The sequence below is a fragment of the Euphorbia lathyris genome, chromosome 10 (genome assembly GCF_963576675.1).
Source record: "Euphorbia lathyris chromosome 10, ddEupLath1.1, whole genome shotgun sequence".
Taxonomy (NCBI): Eukaryota; Viridiplantae; Streptophyta; class Magnoliopsida; order Malpighiales; family Euphorbiaceae; genus Euphorbia; species Euphorbia lathyris.
In genome coordinates, this window is record NC_088919.1 from 22,501,338 (window position 1) to 22,527,928 (window position 26,591).

A 26,591-nucleotide genomic window follows, 5' to 3' on the forward strand; every position below is an offset into this window, starting at 1 on the left:
AATAAACCCCAAAATCAAAATTAAAAATAAAAAATACCATCTTCTCCATCTCTTTTTAATTTTTTATTTTCCTTCTTCTTTCTCCCTCTTCTCTCTTCTTCTTCTTCTTCTCTTCTCCTTTCTTCTTCTTTTTTTTTAATAAAAAAAAAATTGAAATTCCCATTGAAGAATGTCTGGAATTTCCAAACGTGAACGTCTGGAAATTCCAGACGTTCTTCAATGGGAATTTCAAAATTTTTTTTAAAAAAAAAGAAGAAAAAAGGAGAAGAGAGGAGGAAGAAGAAGAAGAAGAATAAAGGAGAGAGAAGAGAGAGAAAGAAGAAAGAAAATAAAAAATTAAAAAGAGATGGAGAAGATCGTATTTTTTATTTTTATTTTTATTTTTGATTTTAGGGTTTATTTATGATAATTAGATGGGTTAATTTATAAAATAAATAAATATAAGGACCAAATTAACTCTTTTCTCTTTGAATTTTAACACCATTAGTCAATTTGACATCTGTTTGCTAACGGCGTTTAACACATATCTCTGTTTGTAAAAAAAAAACCACAGGTTCGCGTTTGCAAAATAGGTAAACCACATGCATTTTTTTTTTTGTACTTATCCCAAACAAGTATTAAGAATGCATTTTGAATTTGGTGGCCTAATTGAGCTAAATAATGTATACCTTAAGTGAAATACTATAATTTTTCTTAAAAAAAATGCCTAATGCACCTCCAGCCCTCTTAACTTGTTCAAATTGGTCATTTTATCCATCCAATTCATCGAATGTCCTATTTACCCCCTTAACTCTATAGAAATGGTATTTTCCACCCCCTTAACTTGTCCAAATTAGTCATTTTACCTCTCATCAACTCATCGAATGTCCTATTTACCCCCCTTATCTTCATAAAAGTGGCATTTCTCACCCCTTATGATCATATTTACCCCATTAACTCCATAAAAGTGGTATTTCTTACCCCTTTATAGTGCAAAATTAATAGCACTTATTCAAATGAGTTTGAAAATATGTTTTTTTAATATCAACTTTTTATGTTGTTTTAATTTGATAATTATATTAATCCTTCATGTGTTTATTATATTAATATTGTATTACAATAATTAGATAATCAAAATTTAACTAGCAAAAAAAGTTGAAAAGAGAAAGAATGAATAAAAGATACAAATAACAAGAACATTTTTTTTTTTGATAAAAAAACAAGAACATTAATATAAACAAGTTAAAGACATTATATGTAGGGAAAATGTACCAAAATAGGCCTATGATTTTGGGGAAGTATCAATTTAGGTTCCACGTACAAAATAGCAGCAATATAGGTTTAACGTTTAAAAAATGTATCAGTTTAGGCCTCGATGATAGATTGTAAGGAGTGAGAAATACCACTTTTATGGAGTTAAGGGGGGTAAATAGGACATTCTATGAGTTGGGGAGGAGGTAAATGGACAAGTTGAGAGGGTGAGAAATACCACTATTATGGAGTTAAGGGGGTAAATAGGATATTCTATGAGTTTGGTGGATAAATGGATAAGTTGAGGAGGTGAGAAATACCACTTTTATGGAGTTAAGGGGGTAAATAGGACATTCGATAAATTGATGGGGTAAAATGACCAATTTGGACAAGTTAAGGGGGATGGAGGAGTATTAGGCCTAAAAAAAAGAAGTGAAATACTATCATTATCATTTTGTAAAAGTCTTGGCTAACAATCCGATATCTATGCAATGGATTCCAATTTTAGCAAACAATTGAATCATTCAATATTGAAAACTTATTAGTTAAGGAGATAGGTTATAAATACGAGAGTTTTAGCCAATTCATCAACTAAAGTTATTCCAATTGTGAATATGATATGAATTCTCATTAGTAAAACAAAACATTCTCCAACCTCTTTTAGATATTGTTAAGTAGAACTTCAAAATGTTTGGTGTTGGAAAAATTGGATACCTTCTTTACCCAATCACCCATTTTTTTATTTTCATCGTTGCTTTTGGGCAAAATAATTCATACGCTTCAGTTTCTCGAGCAAGTTTTCCTTCTGGATTTCTCTTTGGGACAGCATCATCTGCTCCTCAGGTTCCTCAGTTTTTTCATTCTAAATTAAAAAAAAAAAATGGTTATGTCACATTCCATATGATTATAAATAAATAAATTTATACTTTTAATTATTATATAGTATGAAGGTGCAGCTACTGAAGATGGTAGAAAACCAAGTATATGGGATACCTTTATTCTATCACATCTAGGTTAGTTCTAGTCTCTTTAACTCTAAGTTTATGATTTCATATATTTTATTAAAAATATTAAAAAATAGTTCAAAGGTCTCATAAAAATAACATTTTAAACGAAATATGGGTATGATGCAGATCGGGTAGCAGATCATAGTAATGCTAGTATTGCCGATGATCAGTATCATAGATACAAGGTGTGTTCTTGTTTGTTGTTATATGTTACAATTATCTATTTCTCATTCATAAATGTAACGAAATATTGTATTTATCCAGGAAGATGTGGCTATAATGAAAAATTTAGACTTTAACGTTTATAGATTATCCATCTCTTGGTCTAGAGTTTTGCCTGGTAAGCATATCAATATATCCTTCTTAATTTTGATTTTTTTTTAAATAAAATAAAATTGATTACCTTTGTGTAACTTTATTTCTCTTATTGAATTAGAGGGTAGCCTGAAAGGAGGAATTAATCAGAAAGGCATCGATTACTACAATAATCTCATTAATGAACTCCTAGCAAATGGTTCAATACCAATATCCCAATCAATTTTATTCTTTCTATTTTATTCAAATGTAACAATTGTATCGAATGAATAATTTTATTTTGAAGGAATCACCCCTCTTGTTACTCTATTCCATTGGGATACTCCACAAGCCCTAGAAGATAAATACCTTGGCTTTCTAGGCCCCCAAATTGTGTAAGTACAAATAAAAAAACAAAACAGTAAGATTTAATTTAAATAATATTATGGTGTGCCAAACTTATAATTAATTATTGATTTGTAGTGAGGATTTTCGCGATTATGCGAACTTGTGCTTTAATACATTTGGTGATCGAGTGAAGATTTGGCTAACTGTGAATGAGCCATTGACATTTTCAACAACATATTCAACTGGAACTTTTGCTCCAGGTAGATGTACAAATCGTACTAGATGTAATGCAGGTAATGCTGCTACTGAGTGCTATATAGTAGCACATTATCAGCTCCTTGCCCATGCTGCTGCAGTTAAAGTATATAGAGAAAAATACCAGGTTCATTTCTATCAAAATCTAACCTTTTTTTTTTAATTTCAATTTCAATTGATTTGGAATAATAATTGATTTTGGTCCTGACAGGTGTCTCAAAAGGGTCAAATTGGGATAGCACTAAATACTGCATGGGTGATTCCCTTGACTGATTCAAGCGATGATCTGCTTGCAAAAGCTCGAGCTCTTGCTTTCCAAGTGGGTTGGTAAATATATTTTCTTCTAAAAATGTGATTTAATTGAAAGTAATAGCATACAGGACAAAATAAGATATACAAGATATTTACATATCTACCAATAATTATACAGTTTGATATCATTACTAAAAAAATGGCAGAATACGTCAGTGATGAATGAAATTGAATTTAGTTTTTGATACCTTGAAGGTTTATGGAACCACTATATCATGGTTCATACCCAGCAGAAATGGTTGATAGAGTGGGAACAAGACTACCAACATTTACAAAAGAGGAATCCAATTTGGTTAAAGGGTCTTATGATTTTATTGGAATGAATTATTATACTACTCTTTATGTTTCTCATTCTGTTTGTCAAACTTTTAAGGTCACTTACGATTCTGATCGTTGTGTTAATGGTACAGGTATGTTAATTCATATTCCCACCCTAAATTATATCAATGCTCACTCAATTTTTCCCTTATTAACATTACTGTCACTCCATTTTAAAATCCAACATCAAAGTCACTCAAATTTACTTTTATAAATATAAAAGTTAGTCATCCTTTATTAATCTAATAGCAGGTAACCCTCCTTTATAAGTGAAAATAAAATTTTAAATAACTTTAATTCGTGAAATTTTTTGGTTTAGGTAATTTAAGGAGGGAGAAAGTGACTATTTAAAGGAAAAAAGTTATGAAAATGGTGATTTAGAAAATAAAATATGGTTACATGATAAATGTGATTTAAACAATTTTAAATTTTGGTCATTTCGAGACTATTTACTTTTATAGATAATTATAATGTTAGTAAAAGATAAAGTTGAGTTACTTTATGTTTCACTTCGAAGTTGACTGACCATAATATTAATAATGATAAAAATTGAGTTTCCATAGATGTAATTTAGCCCTTATATATTAAAATATTGAGTTGTTTTTGTTCTTATTAAATTAACATTTTTGTTTCTTTCAGACAAAAGAAATGGAATTCCAATTGGTCCCATGGTATAACATATATCCACCATGCTTTTCATTTATGCAATTTAATATTTACATATATATATATATATATAAGTGTTAAATCCATAAGCAAATACTTAAGGGTTGATGGACAAAAAATTGTTCATAATTACTGATGTGTTTAGGTCTCTCTAGCATGATGGATAGAAATTTGTAGGTTTTAAATTTTGTAAAATGTCTAAAAAGGTTTCTAAATTATTTATCTATTTTATTTTATGCAGGCTGGTACTTGGATTTTGGTTTATCCTCCAGGACTTAAAGAATTACTTCTTTACGTAAAAAATAAGTATAATGACCCTATAATGTATATCACCGAGAATGGTACGAATTAATTATACCCTATTTTCCACAAAAATAAACCAATTGATTCCACATTTCATAGTTTTACAATAACCATTTTGTCTTTTTTTAGGTGTTATTGATTCAAAAATCGATGATAAATTCCGAGTAGAATATTACCAAGGTCATATTGCTGAATTAAGTGAAGCAATAAAGTAAGTATAATCAATTTTAAATTTAAATCTGAATTTTTCCTTATCATTATCGAAATTTTCTATCACTATTAGTTAATTTTCTTGTAGTAAATGTTGATAACTATTGGATGATTTAATTATGGTCTCGGACCATCAGAAATTTTATAGGAGATTGGATTCTACCAATGACCTCGACTCATTGTCCACATCAACATTTGTGGCACGTGTTGTTTAATGGGTGGGAGGTCTTCCAAGGATTCGGTCCCTTGTTAAATTTCCTTTATATCTCTCAAATTATGAGAGGTCATTAGTGGCACTGAAGTGGCACAATGTAGATGTAGTATAGTAAAAAATTTAATTTGCAAATTAACTGATAAAAGAATGAATTGATGACTTGTACAGACAGGGAGTTAAAGTGAAGGGGTACATGGCATGGTCATTATTAGATAACTTTGAATGGATAGATGGTTACACATCCCGTTTTGGAATAGTCCACATTGACTATGAAAACGGATTGAAAAGAACTCTTAGATCATCTGCTTTGTGGTTCAAAGAATTTCTTAAGGCTCAGAAATGAATGAGAAGGACAACATCTTTCTTCATCAATATTGTATCAACATTCTCTATAAATTGTCGTATAAGATTTTATGGCTTTTTATACTCTTTGTAGTTGTTTTCGTCCCATTGTGGATTTTCTAAGGTTTTTTACTTTTTCCATTTCTTGTTGTACTTGTTCTTTTCATATTTAATTAAGAGGTAGACATTTTCATAAAAAAAAAAAACATTCTCTATAAATTGTCTTATATAATTTTATTTACTTACATAATGATTATTCCTTTTATATTTCATTAATATTAATATCTTAGATTATTATTGCCCGCCCAAGTTCTGTCTCGTCCCAATTTCTATCAAAAAAATCTTAGATTATTATTGTTTTTTTTCTTTTATTCCCTTTGTGGTTTTCGTATTAGGCTTTAGCCTATACTTAAGTGAGATTTTATTTCTTTCTATTGTCGTTTTGTATTTAAACTTGTTCATCTAGTGCAATATATAAGTAATTTCTATAAAAAAAAATTTATATCAAATGATTCCTACTTGCCTTTTTTTCCGTTTTGGTATTTTTTTCTCTTGTTTTATTTTTATGGCTGATGTTTTTTCTTTTCTTGAAAAAAAAAACACAACCCCCTCCCCCTACAATGGTGTAAAATGATCTTAATGATCAATCTAAAAAACGTGAAATGTCCATCATATGATTTATGGTTTCAATGAAGAGGTTGTGTTTTATAGAGGGCGTGTTTTATCGATATATGAATATAATTTTTTTAAAGATAAAAATGCATGTAATTATCGATTTTATATATCATTAGAATTTGACAATAGAGGTATTCAACATTTTAACCAATCCATGGATTTTACCCAATCCAATCCAAAACCAAAATAACTAGTTTGTTGGTTTATTTATTCTATTGAGTTGGTTATAACCAAACCAATACAATTTTAACACGTGAATAAAATTATTTAACTGATTAATTAACCAATCTACTAAAAAAGCTTAATATTTGTGAATATATAACTGAACTAGAATTAGTTTGCATTCCCAAAATTCTTGAAATTTAAAAAAAAAAATTGGAATTTTGGAAATTCAAAAATCCAGAATTTTAAAATTTTCTAGAATTTCTAGAAATGTTAAAATTTTCAAAATTCGTCCTAAAATTTTAAAATTTTCAAAAAAATTATGAAATTTTAGAAAATTCTAGAATTTCAAAAATCTTACTAGAATTCATTCAAGAATTTTTGAAATTCTAGAAAATTCTGGAATTTCAAAAAATCCTGAAACTTCGAAAATCTTTCTCAAATTCGTTCGAGAATTCTAGAAATTTGAGAAAATTCTGGAATTGCAAAAATCAGGAATTTTAAAATTCTCAAATTTCAGAAATCTAGAATTTCAGAATTCTGGAATTTCAGAAATTTGAAATTTGAGAATTTTTTAGAATTTCCAAAATTCTAGAAATTCTAGAATTCCATTCCAGAATACGCTGCAAAAATTTTGAAATTCCAGAATTAAACAAAATTTTCTCAAAAATATCACTGCAGTTTAACGGTGTTAAAGGCATTGCCTTGATTCTACTAACGGTGCAAAATATAAGGTTTGTTCCAGGACAAAAACTATAGGTACCGATATGTAAAAATGTGAAACCATATGGATTTTTTTAAATTAACCCTCTAATAAATTTAATTATTTAGTTCAAAATAATAATAATAGGTATAACTTTATGTAAAACTAATTAATTGATTGGTTGTTAATAACCAATCCAATCCAACTTTATGGAGTATTCATGGGTTGGATATGTTATTTATAGTCAATCCATTGATTAATTGGATTGGATTGTTTTTTTATATCTCTACTTGACGGTGTAATTTAAAGGGATAAGTACAAAAAAATGTTTGTGGTTTGCTTGATTTGCAAACGCGAACCTATGGGTTTTTTTTACAAACAGAGGTATATGTTAAACGTCGTTACCAAAAAACGGATTTTTTGCTTACACCGTTATTTTGGGATGATGTGGCACTTTGGCTAGGTTTTTGATCAGGGGCAAAATGGTATTAAAAAAATCCCTAATATAAAAAGTGAACATCATGGTTTTTGGTTTTCTGGAAAAATTTGTTGGATTCGAACACATGAATAGAAGAGAAGCTGTCGAAAATATAGTCTGGCCCATTCTCAATGTCAAACTTGCGCTTGTTCCCACTGCACCAGGCACTCTTTCCATCTTCTTCCTCTTTCATTTCCGATTCTTCATTTTCTCTCCAACTTTCAAAAGAAAAATCAAATTAACCTTTTTCTTTCTGGGGGATTAAGTAGTGTTTGTTAAACGCAGATTAGTAACCCTTTTTTGGGGAAGGCAATTGAAACGAAACCAAACAGAATGTATTGGATGAGTCTACTGCTTTCTTTTGTTGTTGTTGTTCAATGGAAGATAAATTGGAGATGGAACAAATGGATATGTAAGATTACTCTGTGGGCTCCTTTTTAACCCAAATTTTTTCAGACTTCTGTGTTTTTAATAGGGATAGGTACAAAAGAAGGAGCAGCCGGTGGCGGCGCAACAAAAGGACATTGTTGCTGTTGCAGCGGATATGAAGTCGGCGGTGGAGGATAAACATCTACACCAAAAAAACAAAAACATCAATTAAAGGCACAAGTGGGAGAATGTTGGAGTTTAGTGTCCTAAAGACAATTGTTTTAGTATATAAATATTAATGAATAAATTGTTTATTTAATCATTTGTCTAATAAGATATATAGCATTAAAATGTAACTATATATAAAGGCACAAATCTTTCATAAAGAAAGTAATCCTAAGTTTATTTAAGTAGTTATAAAGTGTTCATACAAGCATGAAGTGAGACTATGCTTTATAATAGACCAATAGACTTAAAATCAACCCAAGTCAAGTAATATGTTATAGGGGTTGGCATATTACTGTTGAGACTTGCATGTAACAGTATTTTTTATCGACACAGAAAGCTGATCTCACAAGCTTTAGATATTCAGATATCTAGACAGTTACATGGATCCGGTGAAGGAGTTCATTAGGATTGGGACCTGACTTGAGATAACAGAATGGATTGATTATCTAATGTGTCAACTGTTCATCTCATTGGTATTAGTAGGTATAACTAATCCTCAGACTCAAACATTCGTTAATTAGTGATTCTGGATTATGGAGTCTGGTACTTTGATTCTGTGCGAGCACGATCCAACAGGTGAGAGCCTGGGGTGTGTGAGAGCAGGGTTGGGTATCACACAAAGTAATTGCAGAATAGTTAATGTCAGATTGAGCATTCGTCACTCCCGATAAGTGGGAGATATATCTAAATGGCCGCTTGCGGTGAATTGACTGAAATTCTTGCAAGGTGATAGAGTTAAGAGTAGAAATGAACATTTCACTTAACTTATCTTTTCAGAGTGAATTCAACCTGTACAAGTAAAACCAGACTCTTCGTTATATGTAACCTTGACACGTTCCATGGTTATAAGGAATTGACCGACATGATATAGTTGATGAAGGATCGTATTATACTGTACCTAATGCAGAAAGGTTAAATTCAGTTATCAACCTGACTTCTTAATTGCTCTGGGGGGATATCATAGGTTCTGCTAGTAACAGCTCGCGATGGTATTCCGTTATATATATGTTGGAATTAATCGTGATTAATAATTTCAAAGGATATATACGACTAGTGGCAATAAAGAACCTAATGGGTCGCATATGGGACTTGGAATCGGAGGACGAAAATGTAATTAGTGGGACATGTATATATGGGCCGAAATTTATAGATTAATTAGGGATAAATTAATTTGATTAATAATTATAATTTGATTATGGTTGTGAATTAAATTAAAAGATTATCTGATAATATTAATTAGAAGTTTTTATGTGATTGAAACTCTAATTAATTATCCCTAATATTAATTAATTATTAATTTGATTAATAATAATTATCTAGATATAATTAGTTATTATTTAGATGATAGTAAAGTGTTTATTTAATTATCTAATTAGGAATCTTATTCCGAATAAGATTCCAATTATTTAATTACCTAACACAACTGGGATTAGGGTTTTGAGAAGTCTATAAATAGACTCCCTAACCCCAGATTTCGGCCAACTCAACAAAAAAGGAGGAGGAACCGTTCCATCTTCGTCTCGGCTAATTTACATTATTTCTTACTCTCTCTTTGATCTCGTATCGATTTCTGTTAGAGGCAATCATTGCGATTGCTATTATTAAGGTTGATTACTGATTAGTTATTTTTTTCTGTGTTGTTTCTTTTGTTGTTTGTGATACACGTATTAAGAGTTGTGGCCACTTCGTTTGTAACTGTAGATAGTTCTTCAGAAAAGGTATTTCATTCTATCCCTCTTTATATGAAATAACAATTAACAGATATTGGAAAAGGGAAATAGATAAAATACTTAAAATTTTATTATTCCGCTGCGCCTAGGCTTGTCTATTTTCATTCATTGGTATCAGAGCCTATGTTAATCTGTTATTTCATATATGTAAATAAAAGGGGTTTTCAATCAGATTGAATAGATTTATTGTTAGGTTAATTAATAAATTTGATTTAGTGAATTAATCTAAAGATAAATAGTTAAGATGAGATTAAAATGTTTTATGATTCGGTTAATTAACAAAGCTGTTTGTAGAATTAAACGGTTGATTAAAACAAGGTTTATATATGTGATATACGTGTTTTGTGGATTAAGGGTTTTAACTGTTTGAATCGTTAAAAGAGTTAATTAGATTAATCTTTTGAAAATTTTGATTTTGTTAATGATTTAAATGAAACGGCTAGAATCGATTAATTATTGATATGTATTTGAAAAGATTATTTATAAAATAGTTTTATAAATAAATATATATATCGTAATTTAAAAAAAAAAATTAAAGGAGTTTGGACACAGTAGCAAAAGCTACTGTGTCCATCGTGTGCAACTCTTCTGTTAAAGAGTTGCACACCAACTCTTTTATTAAAAGAGTTGCACACAATGCTGCTTTTTGGCATCAATGCCGCCCAGCGTCGCGGATGTGATCCGCGACAGGGACGAATCCGGTTTTCGTCCCCGTCACGTTTATTTTGATTTTTTGAGTTTTTCAAAATATTTTGATTTTTTCAGAAAACTAAAATTTATATATAGAATTAATTAATCCATATATTTGATCGTTGTCTATTTTAAAATTGTATAGATTAAAATTGAGTTGTCTAATTAAAGATATTTTGATACGATTAATTAGACGAACTATTTCATTGATACAAAATTAAAATTTAGGAACAACGAATCAGTCCATATAAGTTTATTAATTTATAATTGTTATAATTAATAAAAGGATATGGTAATTATATGTGTTCTAATTTGATTTTGCTAACCGGGTTCTTGTGATTAATAATCATGTTTGATGTATTAGTTAATCACGTTAAACGGTTTTGGTAAAATGATTAAACACAATAATTTATAATCTCTCGTCTTAAAAGTTTTATGTTTTGGAATTAATTTTGCAAAGTTATTTGATGTTTAATTATTTGTATTTGATACGGTTGAATTAAACATGTTGAATAATTTTGGTAAAATAATTGAACACAAACAATTAATACTTTGTATAGTTATATTTTGAGTGTCTAATTAAGTTTATATTTGATATATTTTAATTAGAATAAAATATAAATGATACAAAATTAATTAAAGGTTAATTTGATAATAAAGTTAAGTAAAGGACTAAATTGATAATAAAATTAATTTAAGAGTTAATTTGATTAACTAAAATATTACATAAACAGTTCATGTAATCAACCAATTAAATTTATTTAATTGAGTCTTTGCATGTTCGGAGTTATGGACATATTTGAACCCTCTATAATAGTTATTTAGTCTTTTGGTATTTTGGAAAATAGGACTTGCGTGTCCTGCCTTATCTACTCTCTATTGTAATTTATCTTCTCATCTAATTCCCTTCAAATTAGTTGAAGTATTCTTTAGTAGTATAGAAATTAATATTGATGTAATTTCAAGGCGTCATGGAGAAGACGGAGGACCTAAAGAGAAATATGTAATAGTTAGTATTTCCCTAGGTTTGACCTTTTATTCCGTTTCTAGCTCAACGGAATAATTTAGATAATATGTCCATAACCACCAATGTAAATTGTATGTGTCTGATGTATGCTAAAGCAAATCAAGACTAGGTTAGATTATGAGACTTTAAATAAAACCCCTCACTAATCAAAAGTCAAGTCAATAAACGAGTTATTGTAAAAATCGGTTGCCCCTCCCTAATATTATAATTCAGCCGGCAGTACTGGGGGCCTTAGGGTTGTTGAGTAAACTCAAGCTCGGTGTCTTATGGTAACACCTGAATTATCGAAAATCGTTTTCACGAATATAGGGTAATGACTTGGATTAGGTTAGAATAATTGGATGAGTAAACTCATGTTGTTCTAACCTAATGGGCAATATGGTTGGGATTGATAAACGACACATATCAGTTACTAATGTGGTTAGTAACCCAATAACCTAGAAGTCGCATTGTTGATGTGATTGATTGCATGAATCTACCCAATGAATAAAACTTAGCTTGTTGAGTAAACTCAAGGTGAAATTTTAGGAGTTAGGATTCTAGCTCACTAAAGGGTTTTGAATATCCTTCGAATTAATATGGAGGGTTATTAATTTGGTAAAATAATGGGAGCAATTTAAAAACATAAAAGTCCAACGTATTTAAATTGTAAATGAATTAAACAAATGAATAACATCCGTCACTCTATCTCACTCTTAAGTAAATACTCTGAATCATCATATCTAAAATGGATCTACGTAATATTTTAACCGATAACAAATTGAATAGTTCAAAATTCACCAAATATTTTGGCAAACTCAAAATTGTTTTGAGGATTCGAAATGATTGGGTATGTATTAAGATACACTGATACCCATCGTCAAAATTGTTTTGAAGTTCGAAAAGATTGGGTATGTATTAAGATACACAAGTAGAAAGCGTGATTGAACTTGAAGAAGTTCAAGAAGAAGGATTGGCTGAAATAGCGGAAGCAATGGTGGAACCCGAATCTGTCTCACAAGATGAGACACTGGTGACATTACTAACTCATAGGTCTGGTCGAGTTCATCAAATCCCAAAGAGATTTGGATTTCTAGTGGGAGCGGATGAAATACCAAAGAGATTTGGATTTTTAGTGGGAGACGGCAAAGAGGTTCACGTGTTAGACGATACACCTATAACTTATGAGAAGACTCTTGTGAACCTATACATGTAAGCTAGTGGGAGCTCATATGAGCCTTTACTTGTAAACTAGTGCACTAGTACATAAATGGCCTATGGCCACGGTCGTTTACCATCATTAGCCACGGTTGTACGACCGTGGCCAAAAGAGGCGTGACAAATGCTTGGCGTCTTTAGCCACGGTTGTTCGACCGTGGCCAAAAGGGCATTAGAGTCGGTTTTTACAAATAACCGACTCTAATGCCTTGCGTTTTTGCCACAGTTGTTACAAACATCCGTTGCTAACGGGGTCTTTAGCCACAGTTTTTTGTAACGACCGACTCTAATGCTCTGACCATTAGAGTCAGTTGTTGAAACAACCGACTCTAATGCTCTGATCATTAGAGTCGGTTGTTCTAACAACCGTAGCCAATGACATGTTTTTAATTAAAAAAAAAAAAATAAAATATTTTGGATTGAATGGAGCTCTAATATTGAAATATAATCAAGCATAAATATTATTACAAGATGAAAGATTTTGGATTGCCTGTGATATCATTGTCAGAAAATCTCACAAGACAGAGGGAATTTCACACACAATAGACACTCGTACTAGATTGTTTTCCAGACTAAAAGTTCATTTTCTTTTATTGGGCAATATATGAAATACAAGATAATAATTATAGATATAGGATGGAAGTTTTTTTTTTACAATACAAGATGGAACTTACATATTTTTGAGGGTAAAGTTCAAATAAAACCTCTGTGGTTTCACTAGTTTTCAGATAAAGAACTGTGGTTTACTTTTTGTCAAAACGAGGACTGAGGTTTTCAACTTTAACAAAAGGACTTTTTCGATTGATACTATTAAAATCACCCTTAACAACTTCAAAAATGGCATATTTTAAGAACTACTAATATTCTAAGCAACTTTAATTCTTCAACTTTTTTATTTCGAGATTATTTAGATGATGTTTGGTAAAGAGAGAGAAAGTTAATGTTTAGAGAGAGAGTCCAAAAAATATGATTTTCTAAAATCGAAAATGTAGTTCCATAGAAAATATGACATTGAACAACTTTAATTCTTGAAAATTTTCATCTTCAGGTCGTTAAAAATGGTTTTAATAGCATTATTAAAAGTGTGAAACCTCAGTCATCGTTTTGACAAAAAGTAAACCACAGTCCTTTATCTGAAAATTAGTAAAATCACAGGGGTTTTATTTAAACTTTCCCCTATTTTTGATGGATCACGTTTACTAGCTAGTTAATTAGATTCTTCACTCTTTACTGAGCCCTTCCACTTGAAGTTGTCAGCATACGACTTGGACTGTGTTAATTTGGAGGAAAGGAAAAAAAACACCTTGTTAATTTAAGATAGAAAAGTTAACAAAATGACATATATAACAACAGCCATACGCATATTACATTGGGAATTTTGCAAATGTCATAAAATTTGTTGGACTATCTACATTTCTTTAAATTACTATTGTGAGATATTCGATCCCTAGAAATTCTTAATATTAATAAAGAATGCTTGAAAAGAGGACCAATTAAGATCTCTCTGGAAAATTCATGAGAACACACTACTTATTGAAAATAGCATCACAGTAGTCTAGACCCAAAACAAGAAGAAAGATTTTCTTTCTTTAATTTTGGTTCAACCTTGGAATTTCAAGTGTGAATGCTTTGTGATTGAAGTGAATTATAGAAGTTACCATGGAAAGGAACAAATTTATATATCATTATGCTCTACACAAACTCAATCAGAAAAAAAATAAAGCTTTGTTACGAAAAAAGAATTTTAGAAGAATTCTAAAGGTGCTACCACACTACAATCATTTCTAATCTTCGATTTGTTCATAAGATCAGAAGTACTTCTAATAATAACCTTCATAGCTCTCATATTTCCAATGAACTTCATTGTTCAACATTTTCAATCAAAATTGAAAATTCTAACTGCTCATTCTTCAAATTTTATGATACCACTACTGCCCATGCTAAGTTTATCATCATAAGCAATTAAAAGTGAAACATACAAGCTCCCTAATATTATATTAGAACTATGTCAGTCAAAAATAGCAATACATACCAGCTTTCAAATGTTAAATTAAAAACTCTAAATGTGACAATGAAACATAAATTAGGTTGTATGTCAACAAAGTTTCTCCTAATGTACAAAAAAGAGAAAAAATTCCCCTTTGCGTTCTAATTTCCTTAGGAAGGAAACTATTTTCATTGAATAAGTAATCTTCCGTTTCTCATCATAAAGGAAATTTCAATCAATGGGACTACCAAATTCAAGAAGAGAAAGGCAAAGAAAGAAGAAAAGAAAACCTGAGCAGCAAGAAGGAGCTATCATATTTGTAGGGTGCAAGCTCAACTTCATCAACACCCTTAAGTAATTCTTGAAGCTGAGCAATGAGTTCAGACAACCGTCCATTTCTCAAAATAATTGAACCAGTCAAACCTTTAAGAACATCATGAAACACAAAGTTAAATGAATTCCAATCATCAAAGCCACAAACATTGTGGCCCATAATAAAGGATACATAATTCATTTGGCAAATACATATTAACACAGCCAACTGAAAAACAGAAAATTAAATTAATTGAGGCACAAAGAACTGCAAGGAAATCATATTACTTACATGTCACATTGATTAAGCACTAGGAGCTTATTTAAGACACATGAATGTAACCCATATCAGACCACCTATAATTGAATTGAAACGTATCAGATTTTAATTTTGATTGCATTAGAAAGAGAAAATTAATTACGTACTTTGTGTTCTGCTAGATGAGGCTATGGGTGAATCTGGAAGAAGCATACACATGAATTCCTCAGCTGTTTCTTTATACATTTGAAGCTCAAGATTCTCCTTCATTGAATTCCCTTTGGATGCACCCAGCATGTTTATCCTGGAAAGCAAAACCTGAGCCCCAACATGTTTGTCATCCCATGTAAACCAAGTTGGATTTCCCCAATTAGAAAATTCGGCCCCATTGATCTCAGTAGCATAATTAAGTTATGATTCATCTGAAGTTGCATGGTAAAACCAGGCTGCTGCCCACAAAAGTTCATCTCCATATCCTGTGGAATTATAGTATTCCTGCACTTGGGGAATGCTTACACTATAACAACCTCTATATGTATCAGCAAAAGTAAAGAGTTGCTGAGCATGGATGAGGAGAAAATCTGAATAAGAGCATCAGGTTTCATAGGCATGCTTAGTTCAAATATCTAATGATCCACATTTATAATACATATCCACTAAACAATATACACACCAAAATATACATAGCTACTTCAACATCAAACTTTCTCAACAAATAAGCATGAGCCCACATCCCCAAAGACAAAGCACATAAACCAGCACAAGCATTTAAAATGCTCTACCCATCAGGCTCAAACAATTCCTGTAATTGAACAAACAATTTCAATGCAGATTCAAACTCACCAAATTGGACAAGGGCGTCAATATTCCAGGAAACAACACTTTTCTCAGGCATTTTATCAAACACATAGCGTGCCGAATCCAAACAACCGTAAGAAGCATAAAAATGGATCAAACTGTTATTTATATACACAAAATGAAAAAATTACCTAAAGGATAAACAAAATGAAAAGATTACCTAAAGCTTTATTGAGGTAAGGTCAGATGAGCAACCAAACAAACACAATTATAGAATAGAGGAAAACTATATGTACAAATTAACAAGTAAAAATTGTGAAACCTGGACACGGCTCTAAAGCAAGGGTACGATTGCCCTGCATAATTTCGAAGATAAACATTTGTCCAACTCCATATCGAACGAACTCAAGCCGACGGAGGAACTCAAGCCAACTCGAACGAACTCAAGCAGACGGAGGAGCTCAAGCCAACTCGAACTCCAACGAAATCAAGCGGACGGAGGAACTCAAGCCAACTCGAACTCCAACGAACTCAAGCAGATGTTGGAACTCAAGCGAACTGGAAATGGTTTAGGGTTTAATCGCAGAAGCAAGAAGAAAGAACAGAAGATTAGGGAAATCGGTTCTTCGCGCAAACAGAGGAGAAGCACAAGAAGATCGTTTTTTTTATTTAAGGTCTTTAAGGCTCTTCAAACAATCAGAAATAAGAAAGGCGAGAACAAGAGTGGAAAATAAGAGTCTAATTTTTCAATATATAGCAGGCCTTCAGAGTCGGTTATTGAACAACCCGACTCTAAAGGGGTCATTAGCGTCGGTTACAAGCATAACCGACACCAATAAAAGGGTTATTGGCATCGGTTTTCTGGAAAACCGACGCTAAAAACCCTTACAAACACGCACATTTTTAAATTGGGATATTTAAAGTCGGTTTTTATAATAAACCGTGGCTAATAAGGTATTTTTAAGGTCGGTTCTTTCTAACGACCGACTCTAAAGACCTTTAGCTTCGGTTTTTAAATAACTGTGGCTAATAAGGTGTAGCTATAGGCTATTTTTGTACTAGTGGTGGGAGCTCATATGAGCCTTTACTTGTAAACTAGTGGGAGCTTGGTCGTTTACTTAGTATTATTTGTCAATGATATTCTACTAATGGGAACAACGTAGCTATACTGCAATCGGTGAAAATTTTGGTTATCGGATAAAATTCTCCATAATAGACTTAGGAGAAGCAACTTACATCTTAAGGATTAAAATCTATGGAGATAGATTAAGAAGACTGCTTGACTCCTCCCAGTCTAAATACATTGACAAAGTGCTCAAAGCATTTTGCACTAGACCTAACATCACTTTTGCTTTAAGCATGACAAAGTCGATTATAGGTCAATCCGAGTGATGGTCACTGGATTGTTGTCAAGAACATTCTTAAGTACTTAAAATGACTGAAGATATGTTCTGGGTATATGGAGATGAAATTTGAAAGTTGGAGACTTTCAGATGTAAGTCATCAAACAGATAAAGATGATCTTACAGAATACAAGTTTATTCTGAAAGAGGTACGATTAGCTGGAATAGTTCCGAGCAGGAAATCGTGACCGAGCTAGTAAATTAAATCAGAGTATATATATATATATATATATATATATATATATATATATATATATATGTAGCAGCTTCGGAAGAAGCTAAAAGGAAGTTTGGAATGCAAGTTCATTAATGAACTAGGTGTGGTACCTGACATTGTTAATGAGATTAACAATAGGGCTGTTGCTCTTGCTAAGGGCCCGCAGTCTCATAATACATCCAAACACTACTTCAGTCGTTACTATCTCTTTCGAGAGATAACAACAAGGGTAGATGTAAGAATTAAAAGAGTGCCCACCAAGGCACAATCTTATAGATCCATTTAAAGAATGTCTTACCCCAAAAGGTTCATGATCGTCATGCGAACGCTTATGGGAATGTTTTCAGAAACAATTGGCTTTAGTCCAAGTGGGAGAATGTTGGAGTTTAGTGTCCTAAAGACAATCGTTTTAGGATATAAATATTAATGAATAAATTGTTTATTTAATCATTTGTCTAATAAGATATATAGCATTAAAATGTAACTATATATAAAGGCACAAATCTTTCATAAAGAAAGTAATCCTAAGTTTATTTAAGTAGCTATAAAGTGTTCATACAAGCATGAAGTGAGACTATACTTTATAATAGACCAATAGACTTAAAATCAACCCAAGTCAAGTAATATGTTATAGGGGTTGGCATATTACTGTTGAGACTTGCATGTAATAGTGTTTTCTGTCGAGACAGAAAGCTGATCTCACAAGCTTTAGATATTCAGATATCTAGACAATTACATGGATCCGGTGAAGGAGTTCATTAGGATTGGGACCCGACTTGAGATAACAGAATGGATTGATTTATCTAATATGTCAACTGTTCATCTCATTGGTATTAGTAGGTATAACTAATCCTCAGACTCAAACATTCGTTAATTAGTGATTCTGGATTATGGAGTCTGGTACTTTGATTCTATGTGAGCACGATCCAACAGGTGAGAGCATGGGGTGTGTGAGAGCAGGGTTGGGTATCACACAAAGTAATTGCAGAATAGTTAATGTCAGATTGAGCATTCGTCACTCCCGATAAGTGGGAGATATATCCAAATGGCCACTTGTGGTGAATTGACTGAAATCCTTGCAAGGTGATAGAGTTAAGAGTAGAAATGAACATTTCACTTAACTTATCTTTTCAGAGTGAATTCAACCTGTACAAGTAAAACCGGACTCTTCGTTATTTGTAACCTTGACACGTTCCATGGTTATAAGAAATTGACCGACATGATATAGTTGATGAAGGATCGTATTATACTGTACCTAATGCAGAAAGGTTAACGTCAGTTATCAACCTAACTTCTTAATTGCTCTGGGGGAATATCATAGGTTCTGCTAGTAACAGCTCGCGACGGTATTCCGTTATATATATGTTGGAATTAATCGTGATGAATACTTTCAAAGGATATATACAGCTAGTGGCAATAAAGAACCTAATGGGTCGCATATGGGACTTGGAATCGGAGGACGAAAATGTAATTAGTGGGACATGTATATATGGGCCGAAATTTATAGATTAATTAGGGATAAATTAATTTGATTAATAATTATAATTTGATTATGGTTATGAATTAAATTAAAGGATTATCTGATAATATTAATTAGAAGTTTTTATGTGATTGAAACTCTAATTAATTATCCCTAATATTAATTAATTATTAATTTGATTAATAATAATTATCTAGATATAATTAGTTATTATTTAGATTATAGTAAAGTGTTTATTTAATTATCTAATTAGGAATCCTATTCCGAATAAGATTCCAATTATTTAATTACCTAACACAACTGGGATTAGGGTTTTGAGAAGTCTATAAATAGACTCCCTAACCCCAGATTTCGGCCAACTCAACAAAAAAGGAGGAGGAACCGTTCCATCTTCGTCTCGGCTAATTTACATTATTTCTTACTCTCTCTTTGATCTCGTATCGATTTCTGTTAGAGGCAATCATTGCGATTGCTATTATTAAGGTTGATTACTGATTAGTTATTCTTTTCTGTGTTGTTTCTTTTGTTGTTCGTGATACACGGATTAAGAGTTGTGGGCACTTCGTTTGTAACTGTAGATAGTTCTTTAGAAAAGGTATTTCATTTTATCCCTCTTTATATGAAATAACAATTAACAGATCTTGGAAAAGGGAAATAGATAAAATACTTAAAATTTTATTATTCCGCTGCGCCTAGGCTTGTCTATTTTCCTTCACTAATGGCATGTGTTTTGGGTAGTCGGGAATAGCCTATTTGTGATTTTGGAGCAAAAAGCGCTTGGAAACATAGTCTTCTATGAGTGTAGATGATCGACCATATTCAACCAGGAATATGGATGATCGGCCATAATGGATAACCAATCGTCCACCTCTGAAGAGTAGTTGATGGTCACCGTGTGTGGCCAATCGGCCACGGTGGATGGCCAATCGTTCACCTCTAAAGAGTGGCTGATGGTCACCGTGTGTGGCCGATCGGCCACATGTGGATACTCAGCCACATGTTGTAGAAAAAGGGAATCTTGCATTTTTGGCCCTTTTCAACTTTCGCTCTCAAACCCGAACATTAAAAGTTTAGAACATAGACACGAGTTAGAATATACTTGACAATGTATTTTACCATTTTTCAGACTCGTAAGGAGTGCAAATCTACTCGCAATATGACTTTTTATGCCTCATGGCGGAAGACTCTTCCAAATGCGGTCAGGCTTCGAGTCAAGCCTTCAGGCTTTGAGCCCTTTCAGTCCCAGTTCCATGTTGAGAAGTCAAACACCTCCTTGTGAGTGATAAGGTCTAGGCTTACCCCTCTTAATATTTCATTATCCCCTGCAAAAACCTCTTGGCATTCAATGAGGGTTTGTACAATTGCCTTTTTGATCTCTGGTTGGAGCCCTCTCGTAATTTTCACCCTTTTGCCTTCTGAAATAAGACACATCTCAGTATCTCCTAGGGCTGCAGTGTTCATATCTTGCTCATCCCTTTCTTCTTCGTTTTCTTACGGGCGTATGGTTAGGGATGCCATGTATGTTTTTTGGGCTATTTTTTTGGCTCCCCTTGATCATCACCCCACGTTTAGCAGTTAGTACGTATATAATTAAATGGCGTACCGAGATTAAAGCAGCCGCCTCAGAAAGAAAAGGTCTTCCTAAGATGGCGTTATACGCCAACCGACCATCTAGGATGGTAAAATCCTGCTCTCCTTTCCAAGTTTGATCTCCATCTGTGATTTCGCATTCCAGCATCGCTTGCCCTTTAGTTTGGACTGTATGTCCAGTTACCCCTAAAATGTCCACGATGGTAGCTTCCACCTACATAAGATCTATTTTCAATTTGGCGAACGCATTTCTTGTAATCACGTTTCACGAACTCCCAGTATCAATCATGACTCATTTCATATCCCATCCTTCGATGGTCATCATGATTATCAAAGCATCGGCATGGGGGCCATTCGCCGAGCCAATTTCTGCAAAAGGTCTATTAAGAGCTGCCCTATCTAAAACACACGTTCTTGCTTTTTTAGTAAGCGGTTGATACCCTGGTCCGCTTGCAATAACATTAATCACTCCCGTGCCTTTAGTTCTGGAACCTTCCTTTTCTTTTCCTTCATTGTGTTCGTTCTGGATGAATCTATCAAGCACACCACGCTCGATTAATTTCTCGATTTCTTTATCCAACGCAAAACACCGGTTAGTGTCATGGACCTGCCTTCTATGGAACCTGCAATACGCCTTTGCATTTTTTCCCATTGGGATGTGTTCTCCTCCTTTCAGATCGGGGTACGTGATGTCCCGCTTGAATCTGCTTTTCTCTAACCATAACAGAACTTCATTTTTAGGGATATTAAGTGGCGTAAAGTTCAGGCCACTTTTAGAGGGTCGCTTTCCTCTTTGATCCGCCCATCTGCTATCCGCCCACCTGTTATCCCTTCTGCCAGATCCGCCACGATCCCTTCTTTCTGGTGATTTAGTGATTGAGGATTCGTTAGCCCGGTTGATGTCGTCAATTTCCATGAACCTCTTGCAACGTTCCACTAATTCCACCATTGTTTTTGGTTTATGAATAACCAATTTCTCCTGCAATCGCTTACACCTCGTGTTTTTAATTATGGCTTCAACTGCTGTGTTAACGTCAACGTTGGTTATGTCAATGTGTAGCTTATTAAATCTATTGATATATGTTCTTAGGGGTTCGCCTCCCTGTGGTTAAGATCGTATAATGTTTTACTGGACACCATAGAAGGGATGCTACCTGCAAATTTCACATAAAATTCCCTGCTCAATTGCTCCCAACTATCTATGGATCCGACCGTCAGGGATTCGAACCACCCATAAGCTGATCCGCTTAGCATTGTAGAGAACATTCTAAAAAGAATTCCTTCATTCGCCCCATATATGTCCATCAACTCTCTATATTTTCTCGTATGTGCCTCAAATTGTCTTCGCTTTTATACTGCGACAAATTTGATGATTTGAAATGTCCATCAGTTTTGAATCCCATAATATGGGCAGTGAAAGGCAAATGCATGTTGACCTGATGGGTGTATCGTTCTTCATTCTGGTTCTGTCTTCATGATTCCTCTTGGAACCGTGCCTCTACCGCCGCAGTGAATCATTATGGAGAAAGGGATTCCCTATTCCTTGCCTGGTTAGCATTTTCTCGTGGTCCTAGTGAACGCCTATGGCGGGATCTTGATCGTTCTCGTGGCCCAGAATTGTTTGGCACTATATTTGCTTGTATCGTATTAGTAGCTCCTTCCTGGGGTTGTTGTTCCATGAACACCCTTTTACCCCGATCTATCACATCGTTTCCATTAAGAATGTTTCATGCTCGTTCAGCTGATTCATTGCCTAACTCCCATCGGACTGATTCCACCATTTGGTCGAAAAAAGATTCTAGAAACAGTAAGATCTTCGATCTTATCATTGAGAGTGGAAACATTTGGGGCAACTTCAAGAGGTTTTGCGGCAGGCTCGGTGATGGAATCATGTTGACTTCCCATGTGTTGGTCTGCCTCGGGTAGAGCATCGCCATCTTTTGCATCATCATCCTTTGTATTATCTTGGGCCTCCGCATCAAAGGCGATATCCTCCAGATCGATGACCCCCCACTCTTCTTCGCCAGCACAATGGGAGGAGCAAGTGCTTCCTGATGAATAACCGCCCTTGTGTTCTTCAGGGTAGCATAATGAAAAGCCTCATTTACGGAGGGCACTTCTACCTCAGGGTCATCGATCCCAGAGTCCAGAAAATCGCTCTTGAGAGCATCCATATTACGTTCGTCGTAATAATACGTGCGAAGCCCACACGCCTCCTCCAAATGTTCCCAGTCCCTCTTTCGTCGATCCTGCTCCACCCTCATATCATCAGACAGCTTGACGGCTTCTGTTGTCTTCTGCTCCAGATCTATCTCCAGCTGAATAATCTTCTGCTTCAAGCCATCTGCCAGAGCGCTTGCCACCTGGGCATCAGACCTAGCTACGGACGCTTCGCTTTCCAATTCTTTAAGGCGGGCTTCATTCACCGCATTCATAGTGATGTCCGCCTTAATAGCGTTGACATGATCAATGGTCTAGATCAAATAAAAACAATAAGTTAAAAAAAAGAAAATTGACATAGTCAAAATCACTAAGTTCAAAATAGTCATTTACCGCTAAGGCCCTGCGCTTAATCATTTTAAGGTGGGTAGCGGTCTTGTACTTAGCTCTTGTCTCCAAAACATTGGGAATCTTGTCGATAGCTTCTTCAATGTCGTTCATCACCAAATCTGAGGCAAGAACCAGATCCGGACCATGAGTAGCCACCCAGTAACCGACAAGGTATAGCTTTGAAGACTGAAAATTTGCAAGAGGACAATTCGAGGCTTAGAAAACCCTTATAGCTTTTATAAAAAACATATAAGGAAAAAGGAGCTAACTTGGGTGAAAGCAGAAGAGAACAGCGAAATCTTTGAAGTCTTCACTGGGATCATCAACCGATCTGATCTGCGAGCTTGCACAACCTTCCCCTGAACAGTACCATCGGTCTTGGACCTTTTTGGAGAAGGCTGAGATTGAACCTCAACTGCGGGACGTTTTCCCTCCTGCTTGCTAAGAGCAGCATTTGCCTTCTCCTGAGCATCTAAGGCGGCTTGGAGCTTCCGCTTCTCTACAATGATATCTTTGGCATTAGTCCTCCCCTTGTAAGAAGGGGTGAAAAAACAAAAATAAGTTAAAAGGACGGATAAAAGGATAAACAGCTACTTTCGATGGCTTTGAAAGAAGTATAGCGGATCTCCCCATTTTGTAGTGTTACCAAGGGCTTGCCCGATTTCATAATTGCTAAGGCTTGGTCATACGCCCAGAAGTCATACTTGACGGATCGAAGGATCCATAGAGTATCTTTCTCCTCCTGATTGAGGGTAAAGCTCTGATTCGCCTGCTCTTTCGAGTTATAATTCCATCCAGAAGGAAAACCTAAAGGTACGTGTTAGACAAGGTGCCAAACGGCCTCACCCGGGCGGACCGGGGGGTGGACACCTCATGGCGACGTAAGCGGTGATTGGCGCCGAAAGCAACCAATCGTGGAATCAAGCTGCTCGGCAGGACCGGAGCTCGGAGTATGGAAGAGTCGCCACCCATGAATGGGAAAATGAACACTGATCCCTTGCGGGAGACCCGTGAGGGTTCGGGAAACTTAGGTACGAGCCGAGAAGGCTAGCTCCTGTTAGACGAGGTGCCGCGGCCTAATCTCCCGGGCGGACCGGGAGGTGGACAACCTCATGGCGACGTAAGCGGTGATTGGCGCCGAAAGCAACCAATCGTGGAATCAAGCTGCTCGGCAGGACCGGAGCTCGGAGATATGGAAGAGTCGCCACCCACGAATGGGAAAATGAATACCGATCCCTTGCGGGAGACCGGTGTGGGTTCGGGAAACTTAGGTACGAGCCGAGAAGGCTAGCTCCTTTCTGGAGAAAGGCTACTAGGCACCCCGACATCGCCCGGTTATGAACCACCGGCCTCCTACTCAGCATGTTAGGCGATAACGGACTAATCGTATACTTCTTTAAGTTTAAAATTCATTTGAAACCCTTTTCTTTCTCTTTTTTTGAAACCGTTTTGAGCATATATTATTGAAAAGCCATATTAGTAAAGAATCACCCATTTATGTTATACATACACAGAGAGGGGGGAGAAAGAAGTGGTTTATTTACAACCGTATTTAAAAGTCATGTCGTGTGTTTATTCTACACTAACTTGTTCCCCCAAAACGAGTTTATTTACATGGTTCGCACCTTAATCGCCGTTGGAATGATTTAGGTGCGTTTTAAAACCCCGTTTGATAAAGTTTACCCGAATCGCCGTTGGAACGACTCGAGTATTTGAAAACGTTTGAGATAAAAACCTTTTAATGAGAAAACGTGGTTAAACATACAAGTCACTTTTATTTTGTACAAATCCTTTAAGAAAATGATTCAAAAATTCTATTATTCACAAAGAAAATGATTTTAATTACAATGTTCGCTTAATCCGCCTTTGGAACGGATTAAGGTTTTAAAACGTGGTGTTTTGAAAACGATTTGAACTATTGCAAAAAACAACTCTATTTATTTACATTAGGAATCTCTAAAAATTCATTAGTTTAAATGATTAAGTTGAAAAACTCCCTTTTTGTGATTTATTTTCCCCACTTATTTAATGGACTCTCTACCTATTATAATTACATTAATAAACCCATTTAAACTAACATTCACACTCAAATAATACTCATTTGGAACATGGACCCATGAATGGACCAAAAGAATAAAGAAAATAATATAGGCATATATATATATACATTTAAATCAAAAAAGAAGATATGAAAATAAGAGTTAACACAAAAGAAACTATATGTATATGAAAATAATAGGTACAACACATTTATACAAAAAAAAATGTGAAAATAATAAGTAAATCTTATGAATAAGAAAATAACATTTACCCAAAAGTAATTTCATTCAATAATCAACAAAATAACCGAAATATCCCAACACTATATATATATACATAACTAATATAGTTTTAAATACCAAAAATAACATATACTAATGTCTATCAATTATTTCTCAAAATATCAAATAACTATCATTTAAAACATAGCCTAAATTAATAAAAAGGAAATACATATACATAATTATACTTATATTTAGAAAATAGTATAAAAAATGATATACAAATATCATCAAATAATTATATATGCTAAGGTCCAAAATAATTTGAAAAACATATATTACATAATTATACATATATATATTAAAGATTAAAAGCTTAAAAGTTAGAAAAAAGGGACTGAAATGGCATTTTTTACGTTTTGGCAGATTTACAAACGGAAAATCCGTCGGTAAACAGCATTTAGTGACAGAATAGATAAATTACAGCAGCACTCCTAAATGTTTCCAGATTTATTCAAAAGCTTTAAATTAAATCTAATTCAATCGTTTTGGATTTCCGAACTACCAAAGATGGATCATAGTCGAAAACGGAAGTTCCTAAACGACGTTTTTTATTTCAAAACATTATTTAGAAATTTCTTTTAAATTAAAAACTTATAATTACAACGTTTTCGATACCCGAACTACCTTTTTATCGGATCACGGTTCGTATTGGGATATCAAAACGAGGTTTTTTATTTTAACACAAAACCGAATTTTATTCAACACGAAACGAAAATTAAATAAATACGATAATTAAATAAAACGTGACAAAATAAATGAATCTCTAAACGAATAAAAACTATAGCATAAAAAAAATAAATAGAAGAAGATAATAAATTAAATTAAATAAAGAGTCTAGTCCTCGGATAATACCTTAAATTCGGTATCTGACGGTCGAAGCCGATTGATTCCACGAACCACGATCTTCCGTTTT

The 26,591-nt window shown here is 33.7% G+C and overlaps 1 protein-coding gene and 1 long non-coding RNA gene across 3 annotated transcripts; one reads left to right on the forward strand and one right to left on the reverse strand.

Moving 5' to 3' along the window:
• Positions 1-1,876: 1,876 nt before the first annotated feature.
• On the forward strand, positions 1,877-5,596 carry LOC136209289 (beta-glucosidase 16-like). Its single transcript, XM_066000718.1, has 13 exons — positions 1,877-2,073; positions 2,174-2,243; positions 2,364-2,422; positions 2,502-2,577; positions 2,674-2,751; positions 2,839-2,926; positions 3,015-3,261; positions 3,346-3,461; positions 3,642-3,856; positions 4,404-4,435; positions 4,672-4,771; positions 4,863-4,944; positions 5,326-5,596. The coding sequence occupies exons 1-13, from the start codon at positions 1,918-1,920 to the stop codon at positions 5,498-5,500; spliced, it is 1,494 nt and encodes a 497-aa protein (XP_065856790.1). The 5' UTR covers positions 1,877-1,917; the 3' UTR covers positions 5,501-5,596.
• A 7,702-nt stretch (positions 5,597-13,298) lies between these two features.
• On the reverse strand, positions 13,299-16,845 carry LOC136208397 (uncharacterized). Of its 2 annotated transcripts, XR_010677110.1 has the most exons (4): positions 15,484-16,845; positions 15,350-15,414; positions 15,036-15,168; positions 13,299-14,028 (listed from the first exon to the last, which is right to left on the reverse strand). It is a non-coding gene; the product is annotated as an uncharacterized lncRNA (long non-coding RNA). The 2 variants fall into 2 exon arrangements; XR_010677108.1 differs by lacking the exon at positions 13,299-14,028 and having other exon boundaries at positions 14,730-15,168; positions 15,484-16,844.
• Positions 16,846-26,591: the final 9,746 nt, after the last annotated feature.

What these genes read in the sequence shown, in the direction of transcription:
- LOC136209289 (XM_066000718.1), top strand. Translation starts at nt 1,918, where the DNA reads ATGTTTGGTGTTGGAAAAATTGGATACCTTCTTTACCCAATCACCCAT. An exon ending in TATATAGAGAAAAATACCAG is followed by an intron (nt 3,262 to 3,345) that starts GTTCATTTCTAT and finishes TGGTCCTGACAG; the next exon opens with GTGTCTCAAAAGGGTCAAAT. An exon ending in TCGTTGTGTTAATGGTACAG is followed by an intron (nt 3,857 to 4,403) that starts GTATGTTAATTC and finishes TGTTTCTTTCAG; the next exon opens with ACAAAAGAAATGGAATTCCA.